This window comes from Haplochromis burtoni, unplaced genomic scaffold, assembly GCF_018398535.1.
Source record: "Haplochromis burtoni strain Fernald_Lab_line unplaced genomic scaffold, NCSU_Asbu1 Contig_301, whole genome shotgun sequence".
Taxonomy (NCBI): domain Eukaryota; kingdom Metazoa; phylum Chordata; class Actinopteri; order Cichliformes; family Cichlidae; genus Haplochromis; species Haplochromis burtoni.
This window is the reverse complement of record NW_024582662.1, coordinates 282,529-300,224: the sequence shown is the minus strand read 5'-3', so window position 1 is coordinate 300,224 and position 17,696 is coordinate 282,529. Positions and strand designations below refer to the sequence as shown.

At 40.3% G+C, this 17,696-nt stretch overlaps 1 protein-coding gene across 1 annotated transcript in view; it reads left to right on the top strand.

Annotated features, from left to right (window-relative positions):
• LOC102294236 (protein shisa-8) overlaps nt 1-17,696 on the top strand; it is a 116,408-nt gene that overhangs the window by 30,774 nt on the left and 67,938 nt on the right. Inside the window, exon 3 of the mRNA XM_005945441.3 lies at nt 15,807-15,922. Within this exon, the coding sequence (XP_005945503.1) occupies nt 15,807-15,922 (116 nt within the window). The remainder of the gene's footprint in view (nt 1-15,806; nt 15,923-17,696) is intronic.

Here is a 17,696-nt window from a genome sequence, read left to right as displayed (position 1 = left end):
GGCCCAGTCTTGACGTTTCAGCTTGTGTGTCTTGTTCAGTGGTGGTCGTCTTTCAGCCTTTCTTACCTTGGCCATGTCTCTGAGTATTGCACACCTTGTGCTTTTGGGCACTCCAGTGATGTTGCAGCTCTGAAATATGGCCAAACTGGTGGCAAGTGGCATCTTGGCAGCTGCACGCTTGACTTTTCTCAGTTCATGGGCAGTTATTTTGCGCCTTGGTTTTTCCACACGCTTCTTGCGACCCTGTTGACTATTTTGAATGAAACGCTTGATTGTTCGATGATCACGCTTCAGAAGCTTTGCAATTTTGAGACTGCTGCATCCCTCTGCAAGATATCTCACTATTTTTGACTTTTCTGAGCCTGTCAAGTCCTTCTTTTGACCCATTTTGCCAAAGGAAAGGACGTTGCCTAATAATTATGCACACCTGATATAGGGTGTTGATGTCATTAGACCACACCCCTTCTCATTACAGAGATGCACATCACCTAATATGCTTAATTGGTAGTAGGCTTTCGAGCCTGTACAGCTTGGAGTAAGACAACATGCATGAAGAGGATGATGTGGACAAAATACTCATGTGCCTAATAATTCTGCACTCCCTGTATTATTGTGCTTTAAGGTTGAATGCTGTTGCAATTTGGCGTTATATACTGTAAATAAAATTAAAGCTGGCAGCCGGCAGCAACATCTGCAACAGACTGTATAGAAGTCTTACACAATAAACTGAGTGGCAGGCAGTGTTCATGTTCTTCTACAAGAAGACAAATCAATCTATTAAGTTTTATGATTACTTCACAAACTGCCATGTGACTGTGCTGTCCTTGGCAGCAGCATTGTATTTATCATTAGCTGAGAGATTTCTTAATTATTGTTAATTGAAAAAGCATTTCTGAGAGGTTACGAATCTGGAACAAGCATCTGTGCATCTGGATCCAAGCATCAAGCATGTCGATTAGATCAGAGTGTGCTGCGTGCATGTCCATTGACAGCTCGCACTGCTGGCTAACCAGCTGCATCCCCTCACCCACAAATAGCGCCCATCTGGGAGGCGCGGCGCTGCTGCATCTCATTGCTCATGCAAAGTGCGTTCAAAACGAGTTAAGATTTGCCATTCATCCATCCGTCCTGTTGTGTTCTTTGAATTGTGTGTATCTCACCTTCATGAGCAGAGCACACAGCGCTCTGGGCAAACTGGCCATGCCAGTGCCATGTGTCCGTGCCTGAGGTTGCAATCCAAGGTCACTTAACTCCTCAATTCACACGCATTTACTACAGCCTGTCACTGTGGACAGACGAGGGAGTGCTGTGGTGTTTCTAATTTGTCAGTGCTGCCTTAGCCGTGTCATATTCACAGTACATACCATGAACAGATGGGGCACTGCATTCATAAAATGGATAAAGGAAGACTTTATCCAATTTTAAAGGGTGGGTAGTAAACTCAAATGGCACATTCAACTGCAAGTTGAATGTGCAGTTAAATTCAACCCTTACAATCGTATTAAAACCTCTTCATATGAGATATATAACTGAACCATGCGTACAAATCTGAATATTACATAAGAGATTAAAAAAAGAGTAATGAATGCATATGTTAGAAGCTCCTGCAGTGAGTGGTTCAAGATGTTTAGACAGAAATGTGGCAGAAAAGATCAATACCATCCAGTCTATGTCCACACAAAGATGGCCGGCGCTGAGTCGATAGCACGCTAAGTACCTGCGTATCGTCGGAAATATTAAGGCTTCACAGGACGATAGGTGTTCTGCTGACAAACATGCGTCTGTGTGTGGAGGTGTATTCATGCGTGGGTTATGTGTGCGTCACACTGATGAATGTTTGAGAACAAATCCCTTGAGGAGAGTGAATCTTTGTGTGTGCATGCGTGTGTGCGTTTTGTTGTTTCTAAAATAAAGATGGCCCAAAATAATGAGTGCAGGCAGTGACTCAGAGGCTGACATATGGTATTTTTCTGTGACATCATCTTTAGCAACACCACAGCCTCAGCATTGAGATGCTGCCAGCAACTGGTTCATGCAGCTTGAAGCAAGAGGGCTTGGATTTGTTTCCTTTTTCAGTTTTTGTACTTAGTTTCTTTTTATTGCCTTATCAAAGCACTTTACCATATTCAAATTTAATTGTCAATAATCATATGTATCTACCAGGAATATCTACCGTATTTCCCGGACTACAAAGCGCACCTGAATATTAGCCGCACAAGCTAAAATCAGGGGAAAATCCTGTTTTGTACATACATTAGCCGCACCTGACCAAAAGCCGCAGGTGTTTCAATGTTGACTTATCATATGTAAGAGAATATGCACAAAGCGAATTGTCAGGAAAGAGATGGCTGTTTGGAGACACACCCCTTTTATTAATATTTTGAAAAACAAGTTATGGGTACATATTTGCACATGTGCTGTGCTTCATAAATGAGTAACAAATGTAGTACATAACAGTAACCTACAGCACACCAGAAAAATAGATTCGGACTACCTTTTAGGCTCAGGTGCAGTGACACAGGCTTTAACAAGAAGAAAAGTCAGTCATTCACCACCATCTTCCTGCGCACTAAAACCACCAAAGTCCTCTTCTCCAGTGTCGGAAACGAACAGGCTCAGGATGGCTTCGTCATCCACCTCTCAGCTAGGGATGGGTATCGAAAACCGGTTCTTGTTGAGAACCGGTTCCCACTGTTTCAATTCCTTGGAATCGTTTGCCACTTTTAAAAACGATTCCCTTATCGATTCCAGTCGCCCCGAATGACGTCATCACGTTGAGTAGCGTCTTTTACCCAGTAGGAAACACGGCGCCTGAGCGGCACAAACGCTCAAAAGTTTGGTTACACTTTATGAGAAAGGATGACAACAGGGCAACGTGCAATACTTGCAAAGTAGAGATTTCATCAAAGGGAGGAAACACTACGAATATGCAAAAGCATTTGCTCAAAAAACACGCGATTGCTTTCAACGAATGTCGTGTTTTTGATCCGCTCCGGACTAGCGAAGCTCAACCCAGCAGCAGCGGTAGCGTTTCCACGTCCTCTCCCGTTAATACTGCAGGTAACTAATCAATTAGCATTGCATATTATGTTAGCGCGATTTACCTTATTACAAAACCTGCTATTACTGTGCGTTGCATTTAGATAACCATGATGAGAGAGACAGAGTCTGGCTCAGATGCTGGCAGTTCTCGCTGCAGTCTACCGGTAGCGTCTCCTTTCAGGCCAGGATAGACGAATGTCACCGAGCAGTGTCTAAGTTTGTGGTAAAAGGCTTGCACCCATTTGCCACAGCAGATGCCCCCGATTTCACTTTGGTAAGTGAATGTGTTTAATTGTAGGCAGGGACATTACTGGATATTCTTGTGTAATTGCTACAGAATAATTTATGTTAAACTTTGTTATTGCTACAGGAGAATATTTATTTTATTATTTTACATATACATTTTTTTTCCTGGGGACCCTGTGACACCCCATTGAAGAGCCGTAGGCTGTGGATCTCTTAAGATCTCACTGTTGGGTTTGTAAGGCCATGTTACTCCTAAATTTCTATCTTGTTCAAAGAGAAGATATAAAACACAGTTCTAAGCTAATCGACTTTAGTGTTCTCCTTTTTAAAAAAAAAGAATCGATAAGAGAATCGATAAGGAATCGAATCGTTAAACAGAATCGAAAATGGAATCGGAATCGTTAAAATCTTATCAATACCCATCCCTACTCTCAGCTCCTTTCCTTTGTTGTCACTTTCAAAACCAAAGAAATCCTCATTGTCAGTGTCAGAGTCGAACACCCTCTGAAGGGCCGTGGCGGTGTCCTCCTCTCCATCATGCAGCAGTCCAGCCCTTCGAAATCCGTTGGTGATCGTGGATGTTTTCACACTTTTCCACGCTGTCAGAATCCACTGGTGGAGTTGAGCATAACTTGCTTTTCGCAAGTTTATCGCCGCTGGTCATCCACGACTCCCGCTGAACGCGTAGCGCTACTTTGAAGTTTGTTTTTCGCGCTACTTGTACGGCACTATGTTGCCTGGCGGATGGACATGTGACCAACATACCACTCTTGAACCCGATCCTTCCGCCAGGCAACGTAGTGCCGTACAACAGCGGAACAAACAAAACAAATCGTCTTACGATATCACAAAAATCATGGACAATTCATAGAAAAGCCGCACCTGACTAAAAGCCGCAGGGTTCAAACCTTGTGCAAAAAGTAGCGGCTTATAGCCCGACAATTACGGTATATATATGATGAACTGTATTTAAAGGCACCTCACATGAGAACTTCAAATTGTTGTTCTGAAGTTCTCACACTGTTGATGTTAATCAAAAACAAACTCTACTGTTTGTGGGTCACCACTCAGATTAAGAGGATAAATTACCAGCTCTATCAGATAAAGCTACTTGCTACAGTTTAAAATTCAAACATTTCATTCAGCTCCTCCAACATTTCCTTGGTTACCACAGTTAGTGCCCTGCAGTTACCGCAGTTACTCGTTCCACTACAGGGATGACCCCAGCAGAGCACTTTTGCACTCTGGCTCATCACATCTGCTTCAAGCATTCAGGGACTCGTACTGAACTCTATCAGCTGGACCCACAAGTTGACAAATGATACTAATAATCTGAAGCTGACAGATTCTGACCAACACACACCATCTGATGTTAGAGTGTTAGGGGTTCTGTCTGCGGTAACAGCATCAGCTTTGCCATTTCTTCCTGAAATTTAACAGTCTGAAGCTATATCTGACTATAAGACAGGCCTGAGCTTACTTAACTAGATGTGAAGCTCATGTTGATTAAGTAAGATGCGAGTTTAAGTTTTTGAGTTATTTCATTCAGCTCATCTCTTTTCCTCTCGCTTTAGCTCTTCATTCAGAAAGTTTTCAGTTTATTCTCAAGTTTGTGTGTGCGTCTCCGCACTGTGGCCCCCAATAAACTAAATTCCTGATTAAATAGATGTTTCTATTCAAAATACGATACTCATTTTAAAAAAAAATCTAAGTGGACCAATGACCAGTGTGTGGTCGTCCAAATCTACACACACGCTCATGTAAGCGGATGAGAGCGCGCGCATGAATGCAAACAGGCCCTGGCACAGCAGGCACTCAGCCATGCCAAGGGACATTATTTGGCAGCTGTCAGCTCTAATAGGAATATAGCAGGGTGGGAGACAGATCCAGGCTCTGTACCAAGCCTACAACGGCGCACTATCTGGCAGCAATGGCATGTTTGTGTGTCTGCTGTGCGCGTGTATATCTTCTGTGCGCCTGTATATGTGCATGCATGCGTGGCTGTTTATGTGTCAAAGGTACTGGGTTATCAAACACCCCTGTGATAGGATACATGCTACCACTTATCCCACTGCAGTGGCCTTTATGTGGGGGATCTTGTCCTCCTGTGTGTGTGTGTGTGTGTGTGTGTGTGTGCGCGTGTGTGTGTGTGTCCATGTGTGTGTTGTCTTCCTCTGACAGCAGTAGTGGGATGAAGTGCTGTGAAAAACTGATGAAAAGAGACTTCAAGTGTTGACTCTGTCATTTCATAATGCTCCAAGACAAAGAGAAGGAAGGATAGATGAAGAGGCAGATAAATTCATGCAGCGCGCACACACACACACACACACGCACACACACATACACACACACACACACACACACACAGAATTAGGTTTGAACTCCAGTAAATCTAAATTTCTGCCTCCTCCTGTTAGTTTCTAAGGTATCATTTTGCATTTTTTGCTTTAAACAGCCGGTTCAAAGGCAACACTTTAGAAACAATAACTCTGAACTTTATTTACATAACAATCAGCTGCTTAAAAAAAACCTACCACTACAGCAAAGGTGCAGGAGTGTGGAAATCATGTGTATTGTAATCAATTTGCTTGTGAAGTTAGTTTTCCTGGACATAAAAAAAAACAAGCAAAAAATACACAAGCACATTATGTAATATTCATCATGAAGCTGGGAAATGATTGAGAAGTGGTTTGTTTTGTTTAATTTGAGGTCTTAATTAATAATGACTTAAAAAAAACTGTTTATGGGGTCATAAACCTGAGTAAACTCTCTTTTGTTCAGTTTTTAAATCTGTTTTCTGCCCCCTGAAAGATTCAGGGTTTTTTTTTTTTTGTGAAATCATTGCTAACTACACACTTCCACTTGTACAATTCCCGCCTACTGTAACCTCACTAAATTACCACCCCTGGGAATTAAGGGATGAGTCACATTTCTATGTGGCATCAATTAACTCCCCCTAGGCACAACTGTAGGTAGGAGACTGGCAGCTGCGTGTGTGTTTGTGTCTATCTGCGTGTGCGCGAGTGGACACAAATCAGTGTTTGTGTAGGTTAGTCAAATGGCACAACTGTAGGTGGCAAGTGCCATCACACACAATTATACAGCATACAGTCGTTAGAAACAGCAGGGCTTCAGCTCCATGCTCTGTTTCATGCTAGGTTACTGGCCCCTGGAATCATCCACGGGGAGGGGGGGCCTTGTAATATAAACTAACCTGCTGTGACAGTGAAGAGTGATTCAGCCACAAAATGCTGTGGTAAAGACCCAGGGGAGTAAATGCGTGCGTGTGTGTGGAACAATACTGAATGTCTTATTACATGACCGCGGGGTATTTTTCTCACTTTATTTTTAGCATCAAACGCTCTTTGACAATTGAAAACAATAGTGCGGATTTAGTTATACAACAAGGACTGGGCCACGGCAGGGTTGTGAAAAACAACTGTACAGATGCAGTGAATTAGTTTCCCAGTGTTTGACTCTATGGCCCTGTTTGATATGCAATTTGACCATGAAAAAACAAAATTGGCCTTCTTCCTCTCGGTGGAGGGAAAACTGTGTTTTCCTGGAAGCGAGAGCCGTGCGGTTTTGCTGAAATTGCCTACAGAAAGAGTGCGTCTTGAATATTTCTTTTCTTTAAAGGTGGCAAATTGCACTCCATCACAAACCACTTGTTAAGCTGATGTTACAAATGCCCACGTGCGTGCAGCTGAGTGATTGAGACAAGCAAGTCAGTTGTGGCTTGATTATTTTGGACTTCAACACACCCGTTTGAATTTTCTGTCATGACACAACAGCGAGAGAATAATTGCTTATAAGAGCTTATAAAGATAGCCTTTAGCTGCTCTGCTGCTTCATAACTGTACAAAAGCCTTGAGCTGCACATTGTTTCTTCATATTTTGTTGGAAAAATGGGAAAGAGATGCAGCAATTTATTAAAATATGTACACATGAACACAAAATAGTGTTCAGGAATAGTTCTCCAGGCTTCTTAAAGGTAATTCAAAGCTCTTCTTTGGATGCTGGCTGCTGGCTGCCTTTTATTCTGTTCTCTCTCTAGATGATCCCTCACTGCTTTAATGCGTCATGATAAGGCTGATTACAGACCCAGTGAGCAGACCAGAAAGCAGACAGTTTTGGAAAGTTTACTAAAAAAAACAACAAGAGCAGCAATGAGAGGGCACCGGAGAAACCACAGTTTTACAGATTTACATAAGGTGAATCTGTCAAACAGGAAACAGGGAGATAACAGGCGATCAGAGGGAAACAGGCACAATGTGGTCAGTGTAATGATAGTCGCCTTTCCTAAGAGAAATGTGTGGGGAGAAAGGTCTGGGTGGCCCAGTGTGAGAGTGGGCAGGCCGGGACACAGAGAGGGAATACTGGTCAACTAGCAGAAGCAAGGAGAGACAATGCTACTTTCAGAAAAGTAATTGAGTACACCTTAAGGATGATGACGATCTGACAGGGGACCACTGCTACATCTCCAGAATGAGAAACGGGTGCAAAGGTGTTACTCCAGGATAGCCCTTCCCACAGGTGGACTCAGCAGAAGGACTCGTCCTTTCCACCTGAGACTACAAAAAACAAAATGCAAGATCACCAGTCGCACCACGACACATTAATGTTGAGTTCTGGGCTCTGGGGAGGTCAATCCATGACTGCTCCCCTGTGTGTTTTTCTATCCAGGTATATTTTTCTTCTGGATTAGAAGTGTATTTGGGATCATTGATCATAATGCTGAAAAATTAAGCCAGTGCCATTAAGATGCTTTCCACATAGTGTTGCATGGTGGATCAATATCTGATGGTACTTTTCTGCATTCATAATTACATCATTGTTGACAAGATCTCCAACACCACTGGCTGAAACACAGCCTCAAACCATGGCAGAGCCTCCACTGTGTTTTACTGGTTGCTATACACACTCAGTGCTGAACTCCTCGGTAAGATTTGACCAAAAAATTTAAATTTAAAAAAATCAGACAGAATAGTTGAGTAGATAGTTTGTTGGGTTTTTTTAGAACTGACACTTCTTTTTTGCCCTCCACTTGTCCAGTTTCCTTAATTTTTTAAGTGCACACTGTACACCACGCTGAGATGTGGCACACTTTTCAGTTAATATCTCTAAAAGAGTCACCGTGTTGGTGCAAAAATGCTATTTTATTTCCATCAAACTGTGTTATCTTTGGTGTTTTTATAGACTACAAAAATGGGAACAAGTACCAAAAATTCCATCTAAAATTGGTCTATTTGTAGGCAGCAAACAATTGTAGACATGACACTAGTTAATCCCTTGAATTGGTCTCTTTTTTATGCTTTAATGATTCAAAGCATTCCTCTGAAATGAGTCGGGTACAAGGACTGCACAGAAAACGAGTGAAAAAGCAGCCAAGGTTCAAAGAAAACCTTTGAACTGACAGAACTTCAGAGATCAAGGAGCATGATCGCTCACTTTTAAAAAGTGCCAATAAAGTCTGGCATTATATAAAGAAATTAGCGGTGCTCAGGATGTTTCACAGTATTATTAAACACACTGATATTTTAAATCCCTTTTAACACAAATCACATTTTATATTAAATCCAAATGTTTCCAATTCAACACATCCTGTGGGTTTGTTTATCTTCATGTTTTGAGGGTTTTAAGTTTTTTTACAGTTGAAGACCGACTGCAGGAGCGAATAGAGTAAAGGCAAGGCTGAGGGACAGCTAATCTCAAAATATTAAAAAATCTGGAGGATAAGAGGAGTTCCATCAACAGTAGTTTAATGCCAGTGGAAGTGGAACACCTTTCATAACTGTTTCCTGATGAAATTACAGCTGTGAAAGTGAATATCGCAGGGACATGAAAATTAATTCTCTCTGAGGTAAAATAAGGCTACTATTTGAGAGTGGGGTTTTTTTCTTGGAAACTTCACCCACACACCCATGTGCTGCTTTAATTTAATAACTGAATATTGTGACACATCAACAGTGTTGACCTAATAAAAATATACATGTTTTTATAAACTTGTGTGGCTTTCAGTGCAAACCTCTTATCAGCCTGTCAGTGTGTCTCGCACCAACATGTGCTTTCAGTAAAACAACGATATCTTTCTATAAGAGATTACTCACATCACACACTCCTTGGTGTTGTGAGGTCTCTTTGATTCTAAAGAACAATACCCTATAAAAATCACAGTACACATTATTCTATATTTTTTTTAAAGGCAGCTTTGTCAGTCTCCTCAGCTTCCATGTGTGTAAAATTAAAGAGAAAAACCTTGTCAAACACACTGACTAATCAAGCGCCACATGTTTCACCCTTGAGAGGGTTCACGCTGCGTGAATATCAGCGCAATTTCCAGAGACTAATCCTTTTCCCTGCAAACGTCTGAATGATCACTAATTGCGCACGACTGAAAGGATTCTACGACGGTAGATGGCTGACTCCATTTGAAGCAATTACTGCACATATTAAACTGCTTGACTGGAAAACACACTCATGCTTGGTTGGTGGGCTCATAAGGGCTTTTAATTTGTCCCTGTTATCAGTCTCAACAGATCCACGCCTGCTAGCTTTTTAAAGTTGATTATGTTTTATCAAATATAATTTCGGGAGATATCAGGAGCAGCTTTTGTGTTTTCTTACTCTGCGGTGTTCAGGAAGTCCTGTTAGGGAACAAACTGGGCATGTGGTGCTTTGAGCCTATCAGACTGCCTGGAGATGTTTCTTTGGAGTTTTCCAGAAGTTCTTCCAAACCTCACTGGAATAATCTGTATTATCTGTAGCAGATATTTTTGTGCGTTCTGCTGTTTTTTAAATAGCATGTGCATGAACTTTTATTTATTATTCAGGTTATATAACATCATGTGTTGCAGAGGAAGTCCATTTGGAGTGTATATTTGATAGCATAAAGTTCTGTATGGCTGTGTATGTAAGAGTAGAAGAGCACTATATAAACACAAATCCATTTACCAACGTCATGCCTCCAGAAGGACTCATAGCTCTAGGAAATGAATGAATGAAGGAATTTAAAGCTCACATTTCACAGAGAATATTGGTTAACCTCCAAAATGCTCACTTTGGAAAAATAACCTTAATTGTTCTTATTCAATTACAAACTTAGGCAGGCACAGGATATAGTGTGTACTTAATGTGTGTCGTGTGTAGGCCTACCCACATGCATCTACCCAACTCTTATCGCTCATCCCCTTATGACAAAAGGGCCAGATTTCCCTCAGCGTACAGACTGGGGGAATGCTCTTCTGATTGGAGGTTTACATGGTATCTGAATTTTTTTTTCCACAATTTAAGCATTTTTCCTCTACATTTTAGCCGTGCTGCTGTGATGTACCTCATACAGCAATGTAGAGATAGTCAGAAGCAGGAATTAAACGTATGCCTTTAATGCAAAGTCCGATCAGTGTTTGAGCCCTTTTGTGAATCTGAATATGCAGCTCCGATGTCCTCGCATCACTCAGTCTCATTTCAAGAGTGCTAATATCGCAAGTTGGAATAGTTTGTGACAGTTTCCTCAGGGAGGGGAAGAGAAGCAAGGGAAGAAGGGCTGAGGATGCTAAAGGGAAAGAAAAGGCTGGAAAAGAAAGTGGGCCAAAGGGTGAGAGACTGAGAGACGGAGCAGACACAACGGTGAGAGAGTGCAAGACAGGCAGAATCAGAGGGCCGCGAGGAGAAGGAAGACAGAGACGATGGGTTGAGGAAGTGATACAGGGAGAGATAAAAGGCTCATAGCAATGAAAATAAAGATGTGGGAGAGATAACGGGTGTGTGTGTTGGGGGGGGGGCAAAGTCAGACCCAGAAAGTTGGGGAGATAAAACAGAATTAGAAGAGAAGCGAAAGAAAGAGAGGATGTTTCCAGGGAGATAGGTGGTGCAGTGAACAACAAGTGCTCAACAATAGCCCTCATAAGCATTCTGCAGGCTGAAGAAAATCAAGAGACAGTGTGAGTGGGGGTGGAGGGATGAAAGAGGAAGACAAATGGAGTAATTGATTGGAAGTGGACACGTATTAATGAGAAAATGTATTAGCTAGCAAGCGGAAAATCAAAGGGCAATTGAGATGCATGTGTGGATACATTATGTGGCACACACCATCTAGTCTGTGGGTACTGCTTATGCTTCCATATCCCTTTAAGCCATCAGTTACACAATATCCCTTTGGAAATCTCATTCTTGTTCTCTAGCTTCAAACTTTGTGTTTTTAGCCATGCTAGTTTCAACCAAATAATGCTAGAGATAAAGGTGTAAGCTAATAGTCATGATAAATGATGACAATTTAAGTAATAATTTCTAATAAAACTGCTGAGTTGCTCAATTTTTTCCTTTGTTGACAGTAAGCTCAATCTAATCACATTCAGCCCAGAGAGCATGTGTCATATGTGAAATTCCACTAAGTTGAATAAAAAAAAAACAGAAAGAAAGAAAAAGAAAAACAGAAAAGAAACAAAAAAGTTATTCGGCTAGAAAATTATCCAGGGGAGGTTTGCTGAGCTGGGTGCTTTACAGCAGCACCTCCCTTCATATTCACACCTGGGAGTAGCTGTCGTAGGCAGCCATCTTTAAACAACACAAAAAAAGCCAAAATGTAAAAATTGACAGCTCTTACCTCTTTGTTCTAAGCTCCTCCCACCAAACAAGATTTGAGATTTAAGCCATGCTGTTCAAGGCTCAAGGACTCCATCTAACCTGTTAAGCCACCACAATATACTGCTTTAAATGCTTTTCTGGCATATCTGTCATATTATTCTATAGTCTCATCTGGTCTGGTCCTGAGAGTCCTGCGATTGGCTAAAGTCTGCGAAACATCAAAGGTGAAGAGCAAGTTTTTAGGGTGATTTGCATATTGAAAGCTAATGAATAGATTTCAATTTAGATCACATTTCTGTGAAGTTAGTATTTTTGTTTGATTGAAATAGATTTTGCTTAAGATAAATAAACAGAAAAGTGAAGAATGTATTTCCTCAAGGGAAACATGTAGGACTAGAATATCAGTTTTATAGATGTTCACTGCATGGCAGAATCAACATTACTGGTGACTGCTGACTCACTCCAACAGACCACAAACTTCCAAAAGAAAAAACAAAACTACTGATCCACAAATTTTATCAGTACAGTTATAACATAATGTCAAGTGTCAGATAATAATAAGCCACAGTATAGCTAATTTTATGCTAAGTCTCATAAAGGATTCAGGATCAAAGTCAGGACACTGAGTCAGGATGTTTAAACAAACAGAAGTTTGGCAAAAAAGTTGGGTTGAATTAAAAAATCAGTAAAACATTCAACCAAAATAAATGTGAAAGGAAAAACAGGATACAAATTCTAAAGGAATAACTAAACTCTATTGCTTGTTATTGAAGACTTTTGCTATTACTTCTATACTTTGAAATTCTCTTTTGAGTACATAAGTTCTCTCTGTCAAGTGCCCAAGAGCACTCATAACAGCTGAGTGGAGCTGAGTTGTGAATGCTCCATGCTTACTGCTCTCAGTCCTCAGTTCCCCTCTCTTCTGATTGCAGCAAAGACTTTGAAGGAACGTTAGCACTGATAATGCTAGCGAGCTAACAGCAGATTTTCTTCAGGCATTGCAGGCACAGCAACACACTTTATGTGCTGTAGCATTAATTAGGTTTTCGTGTAAATGAATTTACATTCACAACACGCTGCAAATGTTCCTAAAATGCAGTAGCTAGCACCACAATCACAGCCAACATTGCAAATGTTGTTGCTGGTAAGTGCACGGTTTGCTAAGAACAACCAGCGACAGTGGGGTTGCCAACTTTTTAGCTATCAAATAAAGGACACTGTGGCGTGCCAGAAGCACAATGGACAACCAGCTGGGCATAATACAAATATGTACTCTATGTTCATATTTTTATAATAAAAATGCAGTAAAATGTTGGTATTCAATTAAATCAATACCTCATTTAAAACAATCAATATGGCATTTCCTTTGAAAAATAAGCAAAAAAGAAAAAATGTTTAAATAAAATACTGTAAATGGGGGATTCAGGTACCCTGGTTGATATGCTACGCAGACCAAACGGCACCATATTTTCACAAATGATGTATTATTTCACACATCTGGTGCACATGACGGTGTCACTGAGGGCTGTGACACAAGTACTCGTCCAGGTAACAGTCAATATAAAAGGAATATTTAAGTTAGAGTAAAGGACGAACCAATTTTACTCATTAGACGAGGACATCCTGGCTAAAACGGGACAGTTGTCAACCCCAAGCGACAGTAATGTTTAAATTCAAATAGGCAGGTAAGTAACTAGTGTAGGCTACTAGTTATAAGACTGATATACTGCATATACATGAACATTTTATAAAGAAATAAGACACAGGTCACAGTAATGATGGTGGACCAGATAAACAAAAAAACACAAACACACAGTCATCACTCCATCTAATATAGTGTTTTTCTACTATGATTGAGCACTAAAAGCATTTTATTCAACAGGTCGGTTCACCAGACACTTTCCACCTGACCATCTGAGATTTGCCTGAGAATAATTTGTTTATATTGAAGCTTTTATTTCTCATTTGAATTGATTTTAAAGAACATTACGTGTACTGTATATGTAAAACTGCTTTACATAATATTTCTACAGGCCTCCAAATCTGCTACCAGAGATCAAACAAGTATTTCAGGGACTTTAAGCATCCATCAATCTGTGTCAACTGCTCAATTCAGATTCATAGAACTAAGTAAATTTTCTGGATAATGGAATTTCAAAATGGCCACAAAACTGATGCATGAAAAAAATAATGACAGACATTAAAATTTTGCATAATTCCTATTAAGAAGTGCATCTTTCCATGTGACTGTCACATAAGAGTTTCCTTTTTTAATTATTAGAATTTAAATTTGATGAATTGAGTTTGAATGACCCGCAAAGACACACAAAGCTGGGTGCGTTCATTGCCTCTTGCACGTGTATTGTGTTTGATTGCACTATATTGTGCTGATGTTAATGTTTTCATGCTCACTGCTCTCATGACCACAGGCAACCATTTCACAGCAGGCTAATAAAAAGACAATTGCTTTAATGCATTTTGGGAGGCTGTGTGAAGGTTTCAACAGTGAGATTAACAGTGAGGAAATATTTATGGGTCTTTTGAAAGCAGCTCTGAGGTCACAGCTGATTTGTTGACTATGTCACAGTAATTTCCTTGTCAAAAACGACACGTTGATGGCGCGCTTTCTCCTGTCATGTACACAAAACACTAGAAAGTTTGTAAGAACCAATTATAGACTCCTAAGTCAGCAGTGGCATAGTGTATAATTCAGTGAGTGTTTCTCTTTCTTTGGCCTTATTAAAAGCAAATAGTGGATTTTAGCAATTAATGGTTCTCAAGCGGGGCAGGAATTGCAGTTTTGAAACCAACATTTTCCATCTTCTCCGTCATTTTTCCATCTTCTCTGCCACTGCTTCTCCAAAAATCTTTGCTTAGCTCTTTCAGCCTGTTTGTTCCATGTGACTTATTCTGGACTAAACCTGTAAAACCCTCATTCTTGCAGACACATGAGGTCCGTTAATTTAGGTTAAAGTTACAAGTGGGATATTTAGAATCTGGTTAGGCTTAGCATTTTTAATGAATTAAATGTATGCACACCACTGAGAGCAGTCTTCACATATAATATACTGCATGTAAACCCTATAAACAGTAGTATACACAAAGCCCTGCCTGTCATACCTGACTAAAGATGTTTTTTTCCAAATCAGCTGTGCATTTCCACAATTTTTACATACAGCACATCCTGAAGCAAGTAAGGAAGTACCCCCACAATGTAGTACACCCACATGGCCATTATCCAGTGTCTTTAAAACATTTAAAGTAGAGTAACGTCATACTGTGCATCAGATATAACTCTCAGTCCAAGTCTTTGTTTGCAGCTGAAGTTCTGCGTGCTCCCAAAGAGTTAAATCTGCAGGCCTTTTCCTGCCCGTGTTCCAGTTTTCAAGCGGCATCAGAACTTGTTCAAAGGCATCAAACAGTAAAAGACAGCAAGAGGGGAAGCTGTCTTATTTCTTATAAATGATTGACGCTCCCAGCTGGCAAACAACCAGAGACTCATCCTTTTTATCTTCACTTCCACTGTCTTGAATTGAATTCAGAGCATTTTGTGTGTTATTGATGTAAATAATCTTTATCCGCAGGTAAAGCTGTTGAGATAAAGTTGTTTTGCTAAAAAAAAAAAATGGCAGTTCATATTATATGCACATCCATGTTTTGTTTTGTTTTTTCCAATTTTTATTATCTTTCTGACAGTCCCAGCTAAGCAATCTTTCAAACATTCTCCCTCTGGTCCTCTTTGTTTCAGCGCTCTCTCTCTCTCATTCTTCTATCTTTGCCTCATATCACACTTTTCTCCTCTCTTCTTCCCTTTTTGTGGATGTGCGTGAGTGCACTTGTGAAAGCTCGTTAGGCAATTTGTTTGTCTACTGTCTCAGATTGTGTGCAGGATGCTCAAAGTGTGTAAATGTTGTTTTTCTTCTTCCCTCCAGGACTTTGACAGAGCTTCTGAAGCAACCCGGGGAGGGCGGAGCAGTGGATGGTACTGGTGTTCATCATCCTATAGGCACGAACGGCATCTCTGCCAGAGCGCTGCGCTCCAACAATGGCAAGTTTTGTTTTTTGGCATGTATGAGTTACCATACAAGCAAACTGAGCTGACAGAACATGGCTGATAACATGATAACATGGCGCTACCGAACTCTTAGCTCTAGCTAAAATTTTCACCAATTCAATTTTTAACTATTTAGCTGCAATTTCTAGATTTACTTTGTTTTAAAGATTTGTACACACTTTAAGTTACTATTGATTTAGTGTTACGATATCATTACCAGATGAAGACCCCAAAGAATTAACTACTAAAACTACTAAAAAAAAAACTACTAAACACAAAAACTACTAAAAGTTTTTTTCACTTACAATAGTGGATGCAGATAATAAATATGGCCATAGTATTAAATAATAAGATGAGAATTTCTGTAATTGCTAAAGTCTGGAAGCTAAGATAAAAATTCTGGCTTCAGACTTCAGTTTTTGCTAAATTTGGCTCTGCACAGTGGTGATTCTAGGGTTTGTTGGGGCCCGGGGCAAAAGTCCTTCCCACCGTCATCACTACTTTGTTATAAATTATCTGACACCAGAAACAATAAAAGTTGATAGGCAACACATTATAATAGAAATGGCAGAGACCTTAGTTTTTTTGGTAATGATAACTAAACCACACTGACTGGTTATGAAGTGTTAATACTGCTTGCCAGCAAGTGTAGCTAGCTAGCTACAGTAACAAGTGGATGGCCGGTATCGTGTCTCTGACTCCTGGATGAGCATGCTCAGTTAGGTCATACTCCAGCTAGCAGAGCTGAACACACTTCCTGCTCGGCTAGCTAACTTAACTAATGCTAAATGCCAGAATAATTTACATGAAATAATGTGATTCTAGTGGAAGTTGCATTATTACATCCTGTCTTTCTCCCATAGTTAAGACTAGACTCGCAGCATTTAGGTATTTAGCATTAATTTAATCATTATTATCTGCTCCACTCACTATTTGGGCTAAGTTAGGCTAGGCTAGGTTGCTTTATTTGTACTGTAGGTAGATTTTTTTCTACAGCAAGTAAGGTTATTTCATCCTCACATGCACATTTTAAAACAAACACAGACAATGAACAAAAGATAAACATGATGTAACATACTGAAGAAATAAATAGCAAATAATAACAGAGAACCCACACAGCATCATGCGAGATAGCAAAACTGTGATTTATTTTCTCCTCTTTTACCTTTTTCTACTTTTTTTTCTCTCCCTGAAGTATAACTCTTTCATCATTGTCATTCGGTTTGTTTAAACTGAACTATGCTTGCCACTTGCAAACAGAGTGAGTGGAGTCAGGCAAAGTCCCCTTAGTGAGGTCAGGTCTCTTCTACTGTCATTGTAAACTTTGCACATTGCCTTTGCTGAAGTTTGAAGTTTGTCAGCCCTCAGGGTCTCCCGTATTGACCTGGGGCCCCAAGTTGTTTGCCTGGTGGCAAGCAGTGCTTCTGGCTCTGCATAATGTCAAAAAGACCAGAAATCTTCAGGGAAGCTTAGTCCTTCTCTGACTGCTGTTCAACAGCAAGGGTCAGCCAATCAGGTAACAGAAACTGTTTCAGCCAGTGGATAAACTAAATGTGGATTATTCTGAACCATGAACAGTGCAAAGCTGCTAACTACAACCAATACAGAGGTGGAAATGAGCATAGTATGTTTGCACTTCTTTTTCAATTATGCAATCGTGTGCACAAAATAATAAAAACTTTATGGAGGACTTGTGTTGTGTCCAGATCCATACAGTATATCTAGATCGATCAGATTTTTTATTCAAATGTTATCCTTTTTTTAGCTA